This window comes from Giraffa tippelskirchi, chromosome 4, assembly GCF_054371585.1.
Source record: "Giraffa tippelskirchi isolate mGirTip1 chromosome 4, T2T-mGirTip1v1.2.pri, whole genome shotgun sequence".
Lineage (NCBI taxonomy): Eukaryota > Metazoa > Chordata > Mammalia > Artiodactyla > Giraffidae > Giraffa > Giraffa tippelskirchi.
The window spans coordinates 177,380,264-177,391,327 of NC_137278.1; the positions used below are offsets into that span (position 1 = coordinate 177,380,264).

The 11,064-nt window shown below is 41.2% G+C and overlaps 1 protein-coding gene across 1 annotated transcript; it reads left to right on the forward strand.

Moving 5' to 3' along the window:
* The first annotated feature begins 414 nt into the window (after positions 1–414).
* On the forward strand, positions 415–7,356 carry PTHLH (parathyroid hormone like hormone). Its single transcript, XM_081587451.1, has 4 exons — positions 415–455; positions 786–809; positions 984–1,105; positions 6,930–7,356. Exons 3-4 carry the CDS (start codon positions 1,005–1,007, stop codon positions 7,354–7,356), a joined length of 528 nt encoding a protein of 175 aa, XP_081443577.1. The 5' UTR covers positions 415–455; positions 786–809; positions 984–1,004.
* Positions 7,357–11,064: the final 3,708 nt, after the last annotated feature.

The window sequence follows — 11,064 nt, forward strand, 5'->3', positions numbered from 1 at the left end:
CCGAGCTCGGGGCAGCGCCGGGGGTGGCGGGGCCAGGGTGGGAGGGGGGCGCCCGGCCGCCGGCGGGACGTTCCCAGCTCTGGGCTCCCCTCGGCTCGCTCCGGCCCAGCTGGGCCCGCTCGGGTCGCCGCCCCCGCCCCCCGCGCGCCCGCGCCCTCTCTCGGCCCGCGCGCGTTCCTAGGGCGCCACCTCTTTGCGACTCGCTCACTTCTCCGGCAGGTTTCCCTGCGAGCGTGTGAACATTGCCCAGCTCGGCTTTCAACTCGCTTCCAACCTGCACCGCCCGGCCAGCATGCCTCCCCGGCCGTGAAGCGGGGCCGCCGCCGCCCCTCCGCGCCGCTGGTAACCCGCCCTCGCCGCCACCTGGCCCTCCTGATCGACGACACACGCACTTAAAACTTGTTCTCAGGGTGTGTGGAGTCAACTTTCCGGAAGCAACCACCCCACCAGAGGAGGTAGACAGACAGCTAGGTATATATATGCGGGTCTCGCTACAAGTGGCTCTGGAACAAGCCGGCCTAGTTCGCAAAGAAGCTGACTTCGGAGCGAGAAACTTCCTTCTGTTTTTTAGGAAGGAGTTAGCCCTGCTCCCCGAACCCCGGATACTGCCGGCCAGATTAATTAGACATTACTATGGGAGACGTGTAAACACGTTGCTCATCATTGATACGTATATAAAACCATTTCATTTTGGTTATTATTTCGGAGGAGGCGCCTCTGATTTTTTTCTTTTCTTCCCCTTTTTTCGGTCCCTTTTTTGCCTGTGTGGTTTGGAAAAAACACAGTTGGAGTAGCTCATTCCTAAATAAGTAAGTGCCGGGAGACTCCAGTCAAAGTTTTTTTTTTTTTTTTCTTTGCAACTTGGGAGATGCCCTTAAACTTGAAGAAGCTCTCTGAGAGCAGGCTGAAGGGGGGCAGCGGGATTGTGCGGGGAGATGGAGGTGCCAGACTGACACTTCGGGCCCCTTTCCTCTCCGTTGCAGGTCCCCAGAGGAGAGGATACGATGCTGTGGAGGCTAGTTCAGCAATGGAGCGTCGCGGTGTTCCTGCTGAGCTACTCGGTGCCCTCCTGCGGGCGCTCGGTGGAGGAACTCGGCCGCCGACTGTAAGTGCCCGATCCTCCCCAGGGCGCCGGGTGAGGGCTGGGGAGGCCAGGGGGAGAGGTCACCAGGCTGGGGCGCTGCCGAGGGCCCTCCGCGGTCATGGATGCTCTGCGCCCGGGTTATAGAGCGGCGAGATCCGCTACCTGCCCGGAGCTGAGCCCCCGTCCTCAAAGCCGGCGGGAGAACTGGGTAAACCTCAGCGGGAGACAAGCAAGAGGCAACTTTTCATGTGTTTCCATGAGAGGGAGCGATTTACTGATTTTCCTCTAGCAAAATCTCTTCTACTGAGAGAAAAGGGTTATTTTCAGAACCTGGGAAGATTCTGAAACCCTGAGGATTGCAAAAAGCTTAAGATAACTCGGAGAAAGTTGAGGTATCCAGGCGGCATACGTCTGTGTGTATGCACTTGTATACGTACACACTGAATGTGGGTGGCAGGTTTTGTGTGAGAAGCAAAAACTTTACATCTAGTTTTATTATGAATGACATAATTTTAAGCATATAAAATGGGCCACATTACATAATGTAGGCATATTATATAATGAAGTAGTAACAACTTTGCAATGGCACAACTCCAACATCGGTATTGATACAGTTTAAGAACGCTAGAGTGCTCGATTCCAAAATGAGTATTAGGTGTGGAAACTTTCCCCCTCCTTGGAATTATTGCTAACAGCTCTTTAATCTGGAGTCAAATATTTGCATTGTAGACTGAAAATCTGTTATCTTGGCATTTTCATTTGGTGATTCTTTAAGGATAATTTTGACTTTAATCATACATCAAAGCACGCCAGAGAAATAGCACCATGTTGTGTGACTGAAAAGTTGGAAGACTGGGAAAGGAACACTAGCTTCATAATCCGTTGGACCCAGCAGTTTATGAATGTATGTAATACCATCTTTGGGTGATCGTTAAGCTGCACTCTCAGTGTCCAGGATGGGAAAACCAGAAAGTTTGAGAACTGAGATGAGTTTGCCTCTGGTGAAGGAATTAAGGGAAACTTTTACAATAACAATAAATATAGCAATATCTAATATTTACAATCAGGTTCCTGGTGCTTCCTTGTAAATTCCCTAGGGTGTACCAAAAGGCAACGTTTTATATGTGCCCTTGGTCTATTATTATTAAAGCAGAAAATCCTTAAATGAAATTACCTTAGACATGTCTGAACCTTGGCACCGAAATGAAAATCTATTAGGAATCTCCTAAGGCAAATTGTGTAGAACATTGTACTGAAGATAAAGCTGCATTGTATTCTTCAAATCAAGATTTTGCTGATGTATTTCTGGAAATTGTCTTCAGATTATTTGCTCATTTTGAGACTCATATTTAATTCAGTTATGTAAAATCCATATATAAATATAAATGAAGCCTAAAATTTTAAAAGCACAGTTAAATACTGTATTTATTTGGCCAAGAAATACTGTCTTGGAACAGAGCCAATTTTTTTTCTTTACAGTTGCTTAAGAAATACCTGTTTTCTCTTTTGAGAAACAGTAAATCGACCATGATTGAATCTACAGTTATGGCATTAAAATGGTGCTAAGTTAGTTCTAGAGGCTATTTTTAACTCTTTCCTTGTTGCACCTTGCAAAATACACATCAGAAACCACTTAGCAGCCAGAGTCTCTGTTATAGTTTTGTTTGTGGGTGAAATATAATATTGCAGTTAAACACTCACACTCAGCAGATGGTTATAAAACTACCACAAAACATTCTTATAGTTAATGCCTAATAGATCATCACATTACAGCCATGGTTTTTCATGGCGGCTGAAATCATCAGCAGATAAAGATGTTTCATCAAATTATTACAGCCAAGTGGAGTTTTTTTAAAAAAACAAGTCATTTATTTTTGCATTATTACCAAGTAACAGTACACTTTTGTGTGCTAGACAAAACATTAGTCTGCTATTAAAATAAATCAGCATAGTATCTTAAAAGAAATTCTAACATATAATCAAATCATATTGCTCCCCAATTACTTTTCACACCAAGTATTAGGGAAACTGCTTTAGACGTTTTCTAAATAAGGGCTAACTTTTAAAGGAGAGGAAACTACTACAACAGTAACAATTCCCAGGCCATGGCAATATAAGTTGTGACTCTTCTGGACCTTTGAGTCTAAAAGGACTTTACTCAATGAGGCTGTGTTAGTCCCTCAGTCGTGTCTGACTCTTTTCGATCCCATGGACTATAGTCCACCAGGCTCCTCTGTCCATGGGATTTCCTAGGCATGAATACTGGAGTAGGTTGCCAGGTTGAAGATCTCCAGGGGATCTTCCCGACCCAGGGATCAAACCTGGTTCTCCCGGATTCTAGGCAGATTCTTTACCGTCTGAGCCACTAGTTGGAGACCTGTGTACATTCTCATCCAGATGAACAGGGCTTTCGGCAGGTGACAGTCTCTGTGTTTTAGTTAGAGAGAGAACCCCAGCAGATTCAGAAACCTAAAACATCACTGACTGATGTGCTTAGGAGCCAGACTGGGTCTCTTCCACTTAATGAAAAGCATAACTTCTGACTGAGTCACTTGGGTTGGAAGGGACTTCTGATGAGTCATCTTAACTCTAACACCCTGACCCTGACTCTTCCATGGACCACAGAACTTTTCTTCTCAAACCCAGACTCCTTCCTCTTAGGAGCCTAGCATCAGCATGAGCATGCTGCCTCTTCCTGTGCTGAAAAAAGGAATTCCCATCACTCCAGCTATTCCCTGTGTTCCTTGAGAGCTCCTTAGAAATTTAATCTTCTTCCCCCAAACTCCCTAGAGAGTGATTTTTAAAGACAGAAAAGCTATATTTTGACTGAATTTAGAGTTATCTGTGTTAAGCATTTCCTTCACATTTTTCATTTTTTAAAAGAATAATCAAAGGAAACCGTGAACATAGGACACTTGTTTTTCCATGTTGGGGATGTAATAAAATGCCATGTGGACCATTGTGCCATATAATGTGTACAGATACACAAAATAATAGATTATTATTGAGGCCATATTTACAACTTAAGTACTTCAGAATTATCTAAAGTGAAAGCCTCCCTCTTGGAAGGAATTGCCCGCCACCTGTGTACATCTAGTTTGTACATGCTAGTCATTTACTCTTGGCTCACTTACTGTCTTATTTGGAAAATAAATAGAATACTCCATGGACCTGATTCCTTGTTGACAGTATAGATACTATGCTATTCCTGATCCTCTAATGCAGTTGCTCAACCAGAAAGTTACTCTTCACAATATTTTAAATGCAGAAGTCTTTGAACTAGTAAGTAAATTATGCTACAGCATTTCAGATTTGGCATTTAAGAAAATCTGTGTTTTCTACTATATTAATAATTATCCCCCAAAGGCAGAATGAAATTTTTACCTCAACAAGAGAGGTACTATTTTAAACTGGACAAAGTTGTACCGTATTGTAGGCTTTTTGTAAAACAGAAGGATAGAATGCTCACTCCAATTCCCATGAGAACCATCCTGGGAAATTGCAGTGCCCGAGCTAGGAAGGCACTGTGACTCACACTTGACAGGCTAGCCAGGATGACAGGCATATATGCCAGTCAGAGGAGACATGAGCAATGGAGACTTGATTAGAACAGACCAACTATTAAAAGTTTGGCTTCAAGGTGAGCTAGAATGGGATGCATTATACATTTGGAGAGCAATACAGATGAGTGGCTATCTGCCAGGAATTGAGAAAGTAATAAAAGCTCCAAATAGTAAAAATGATCATGTGTAAGAACTTCTTTTTAACTTGAAATTTTGCTAAAAGATACTTATGAAAGTGTAATACTTATGAAACATGTAAGTGTATCGGTCCTGTTCTTTAAAACCATTATTAGACAATATAAATCTATTGTAGCAAAGCCTCCATGTAGGTCATTAAAAGTTTCCAGGATACTAACTATTGCCACAAAGTAAGTGAATTTTAATCTGGTCACATGTGGCACCTTCCAAAAGGAAGAGAGACTCCTTCATGCCTCATTTAAACCAGGCTCCTGTTAAATTCCTTTCCATTAAGTCATGTCTTTTTTGCACAAGCTACATGGCTTAAAGTCAGTGCACACAACTAAAATGCTGAAAGAGAGCTGGTATTCTGGCTATAAAGTCCGAGAAATAATGACAGGTTCCGTGGTTTCCTCTTCTTGGACTCACAATATAATTAGACAGTCTGTCATTCCCTCAATGATAATCCAGACTCTAGGAATCCTGGTTCTTTATTTTGGTGATGAAAATGTACTTGGGACAACAAGCTCGGTCTTCTAGGAAGCAGATAAATTGCTGTCCTTTTGCCCATTGCCATGGTTCCCAACACAGACTCTTTACTCTATGCCCTTCCCTTCTAGTTTCCTCAACATACACTTCAGTAAGAGAAAGGGTTGGGGAAGTTGGAAAACAATCTTGGTTTTAGAATCAGAAGACATCATCTTTGGAGTGCCCTGGTTCTGCCTGTTCTTATCATGTGAGCAAGTGTGAACTCTTTAATCGCTGAACTTCACTTTCCCCATCTGTAAAATGAAGAGTTTTGTTTATTCTCATATTTCTCTGAAGAGTTAAATAAGTTGTATCAATGAAGGTAATAAGAGACCAGATAAATCTATCGTTGTGTTGGGGAAGGAAAATACACAGGATCCAGCCCTGTGAAATGCCTTCAGAAACTTTTGAAAATGAGCCACTTTGGAGGGTTATTTCAATGGTAGAAATTCAAGTTATGTGAAGTGCGATTATAGCAGATATAATATGACTGCTTCATGTATGTAATCCTTAAATTTGGTTAATACAGAATAGTAAAAGAATACATGAATGGACATTTAAGCAAGAGTCGGGGTGTCATCTAAAAAGATTGATAGAAAATTATTTTTTCATTCTATTTTCATTACAGTGTTGTTCAATAGAAAAACCACTTCGTATTTTTGCCCAGAGATATTTCTAGGACAAAGAACAAATAGAAAAGTGAATTTAATTAAGCCCTAAGGGTAATACCTTTGAAATTCTAAATTAAAAAGAAAAATGATGCACAGAGGAAATAGAATGATCTCACTTAAACACACAAAGACAGCCATTTTAAAGAGACCACCCACTACTTTACAGAAAAATATGCATGCTCTGACAGTTGGCCTTCATATATAGGTTCTTGGTAGCCTATAGTCTAATATCAATCATGTCCAAATTCAGTGTGTTAGTCAGGTGGTTTCCTAGACAGACTTCACAGCTCACTTCATCCTTCAGACTTTGTTTGCTTTTACTAGCAGAGCTTGCTGTTCTTTGAGATTCAGTATTATTATTATTTTCTTAAGTGGGGATCAGTGTGGGTGCGTGCACGCCCGCTCGTGCACATGTATGCACGCTTGCTCATGCACATGTATGCCTGGAGTGAGTACTTAGGGGAAATCAGCCACCTTTTTGTTTCCCAGACTAGGATGCTTTATTTCCCCAACACAACTCCAACAAGCATGAAAAGAAGCTCAGTGGTTTTCTATCCATATTTTTGAAACAATGACGCTTAATATTTTAAATTGAGAGGAGAGCATAGACATTGTAGAATCGGATCTTTTTAAAAAGATGGGGGCCCCAGGGGCCCAAGAATGTTCCATGTTCTCAGCAAGGTCACCGACCTGGGGAGCAGCACAGCTGGGACTCAGGCTGGAGTCTCCTAAAGGCCGGCTCTTCCCTTCCCATCTCTCCCTTCCCTGCTCAGCCAGCTTGCAGCCCTCTAGCTTAGCTTGTAAGACCAACTAGACCATTCAAAGGCTTTCCCCATGTCTTTGTGGTCTCGGTCAGATATTAAATTGTCACTGTCTTCTTCCTCTCCTGCTCTTTTCTCTTTACAGCAAAAGGGCTGTGTCTGAGCACCAGCTCCTCCATGACAAGGGGAAGTCCATCCAAGACTTACGGCGTCGGTTCTTCCTCCACCATCTGATCGCGGAAATCCACACAGCCGAAATCAGAGCTACCTCGGAGGTGTCCCCCAACTCCAAGCCTGCTCCCAGCACCAAGAACCACCCCGTCCGATTTGGGTCTGATGATGAGGGCAAATACCTGACTCAGGAAACTAACAAGGTGGAGACATACAAAGAGCAGCCACTGAAGACGCCCGGCAAGAAAAAGAAAAGCAAGCCTGGAAAACGCAAGGAGCAGGAAAAGAAGAAACGACGAACTCGGTCGGCCTGGCTGACCTCGGGTGTGCCTGGGACTGGGCTGGAAGAGGACTACCTGTCTGACATCTCCACAACATCGCTGGAGCTCAACTCACGGTAACCAGCTTCCTGGCCCCTAGCCCCTTCTCGGTGCCCCAAGTACAGTGTCGAGACTCCATTCTACCCTGGCTTGCACAGACCTAGAATCTTCTATCTGTGCCTCCGTCCATCACGCCACAGTTTAAAAAGCTTATAAAACCAAGATGGCTCAGAATATTGCCTGCCTTAAGGCAATGTCCTCCTAGCCCCTCAAAACACAAGGGGTTTAATCACTCACTTCTTTCTCCACCAGCAAATCCCAATACCAATCCTTTAATACTCTACTTTTATCTTTTTCCTCAAGCTTTAGAAGCTTGTGCACTTTAACCATTTGTTAGAGAACTGTATTTATTTCCCCCACTCTTATACCAAGTCAAACTTTATGATTATTTTTCTTGCTTGCTTTTTTTTCCCTTCAGGGGGGAAAAAAAAACCCAGCAGGCTTTGATATGATCTACAAACACTACAGAAAAATATCCTACCATAAACAATTAAACTTATTTAATTAAAAATTAAATTTACTTTCATGTGATTAAATTTAAAATTTTACACACAGACTTTGAATTTATTTAATTGAATTTAACTCTGTTTTCTACCAGTTCATGAAACAAAAATCATGATTTCTGAAAATTCTAAGTAAAGATTGGGAAGGACGTAAGTTTTTCTCATGTACCTATTTGTCCACTGACAAGTTGAAGTACTTTCTATATGAGGTTTTGTAGTAGGAATAATAAAACCACATCTATGTGGCTTGTTTAATCCTTAGCTCGCAGCTGTTCACATTCACAGACTTTGGAGCCAGTAACCCTTAAGTTCAAGTCTTGGGTCTGAATTTATTGACGTTCACAACCTTAGTCTTTCTAAGACAGATTTCCTCTTCTGTAAAATGAAGATGGTACTTGTGCCAACCTCACTGGGTCAGGTGAAGATTAAATGAGATTACATGGGTTAAATGCCTATCATAGAGTAAATACTCAGTAAACTGCAACTCATTATTATTAGGTGCTTTGAGATTTCATTCTGGCTCTACCATCCATCCATCCATCTCTCTATCTAAATATGTGTGTTTCTGTGAGGCAAAAAGTGGGTAAGTATTCATCTCATTTCAGAATACAATTGGAAAACCAAAGCCTTCCACAGGTAAAGCAACTGAGCAGACCTGGGAACGGGGAGTGGTGGTCCTCAGAACTGGCTTTATTTCCTTTCTTGACACTTCAGCCAGCACTGTGCTGGTGCTGCTGTTTGCCTCTGCATTTCCACTGAAGGGATCTTTGCATTTTTTACTTTCCAGTACAGCTCTTCTGTGGGGTTTAAAAGAAAGGGGGAAACAACACAAGGATGCATTCTATGCAGCTAATGATCTTGCTATTTAAGGAGTCCCCTGTCACTTCTCCAGTCCTTTCCTCTGACTGGTAAAGATTGGATAACAGAGTGATGTTTCAAAGGGGATATTTGAGTTAAATTGACAAAACCCATCATTCAAAAGCATACAAAATGATAATGACATAGGCTAAGTAGTGCAGCTTTAGTTACCAATGGACAGTGGCACTAGAAGAGTCTTTAGCCCAATGAGTGATCTATTCTGCAAATAACCTAATGGATATATAAGGGATAACAAACTATAAATCTTGACTTAATGCACACATTCAGTGTATTTTTAGATATGATCCTAATTGTACATATTTATAACTAATTCAGGGGCTTTACTTTATTGCCAAAACCTACTTTTATCCATTTTGTATATATACATAAACAGAAGTAGAAATATGTTTTAATGAATTCTATTCATTTAAAATTTGCAATGCTCTTAAGTATCTGGAGAATTGAAAGTCAGCCCTTGTCAGTTCATATCCCAAAACTGTCTCTAAGTTAAAGTAGATTTACTAAAAACTAGGCAGTGCCCAATCAAATCCAGACCTATGACTGAAAGAAATAGAATGCTTCTGCCTCTCCTTTCTGTTCCCTGGTTCTGAGAGATGTTCATGGGAAGCACTTTATGTTTGGCAGCCAGATGTTGGCATTCTCCCAATACAGCCCAACAGAGGTGTAGGCAAGAGTGGGGAAATTCGGGAGTGTACTGATGAGAACATACGGGGCCGTGCAAATTTTGTAGTCCAAATAGAATCTTTTCAGAATAACCATTTTAAAGTTTTATAAGCAACTCACCTTTTATTAACATCCTCTCTTCAATCTCCTTGCGTTAATGTGATGATCTCAGAGATCTAATGATATGGCAAGCATGAACTTTATTACAATATGTAATAGTGGTGGTATTTCTTAAGAGAAACTATTGAGCCTACACTGTATGGATCCTCTTACATGAACCATTCAGTGGGAAATATACAGCTTTAAATTTTGGAAATTATATTTTTGAATTTTTGATGTTGCACGTGAGATGTCCAGATAGAGTAGGACTCATATAATTTACCTTGGTAAACACTGATTTAAAAATAACATGAAAGCTTTTCAGCACTCAGAAGAGCTCTAAAGTGTTGTCATACTCATATGTGTAATAAGCTTATACATATACATTTAGGTCATGGTATATATTTTACCTGACTATCCCACTACATGCCTTTGTCAAAGGGAAATCAGAAGGAAGGATAACAAGCAAACTGGCTGGGCAGGGTGAAATATAATTAAAAGATCTTTTCCTTGGTCCTTAATGTATTTCCTTTTTCTTTTCTTCTGAGGAATAAATTGTTCAAGAGGCTATTCATTCCTCCTTGTTTGTGTTATTCTTAAATACAATTCACTAGATGCCGTTTAGTACCAAAACATTTTTCAATCAGTACAATACCCAAATGATTGAGTTTGACAGTTGTCTTTCAGACTTTATTCATAACATCCATCCATATCTGCCCACCATTTAAAAATTGTAATAGTAAACTATTTTTTTCCTCTGTTACTAGGAGCTGTTTTCTCATTCCAAACAAAATTCTTGAAGAGGTCAATTCCTTAAGATGTTAAAACACTCTAAATGCTAAACTTGCTTTTCATTCTTCAAGCTGCACATAAAATTCCTAAATTGTCAAGAGTTTGCTTTTTGGTAGCTCACACAATCATGCAGGTCTGACATGTAAAATTCTGGCTGTTAATGCAGTGATGCAGCCAACTGCTTCCATTCCGTAGCTGTTGTTCCTAGTTGTTCCATAGTTGGTTTCTTTGACACCAATAGGTGTTCCCTGAAATAGACCACACACAGAGAACAAAAAAGCAGAGAGAGAAGCAGAGAAAAAGTCGCTAGTCTTAAAATGGGCTTCCTTGGTGCCTTAGACAGTAAAGAATCCGCCAGCAATGTTGGAGACCCGGGTTCAATCCCTGGGTCAGGAAGATCCCCTGGAGAAGAGGATGGCTTCTCCACTCCAGTGTTCTTGCCTGGAGAATTCCATTGACAGGAGCCTGGCAAGCTACAGTCCGTGGGGTCACAAAGAAGTGGACACGGCTGAACAACTAAGCACACACATCTGAAAATACTGTCATTGCAGTGTTTAGAAGGGTTAGAAAACGTGTCAGTCCCAAGTGGAAACTTCTTCTGGGGTAATAAAACAAACACAGTGATGTGAAATATTGCTATTTTATACTTTTGAATTAATAGATTCCTATTCTCTAATTTAAAATAGGCTTTCCCAATTTCTAACATAAGATCCAGTCAAAAAACTAGCAGCAATTCTATCTTAGTTTTGGCTTCAAAAACAAAAATCCAAAAATAATTTTATTCATTAGTATT

Coding starts and splice junctions, on each gene's coding strand:
- PTHLH (XM_081587451.1), top strand. CDS start 1,005: ATGCTGTGGAGGCTAGTTCAGCAATGGAGCGTCGCGGTGTTCCTGCTG. Junction 1,106..6,929: donor GAGGAACTCGGCCGCCGACT/GTAAGTGCCCGA, acceptor TTCTCTTTACAG/CAAAAGGGCTGTGTCTGAGC.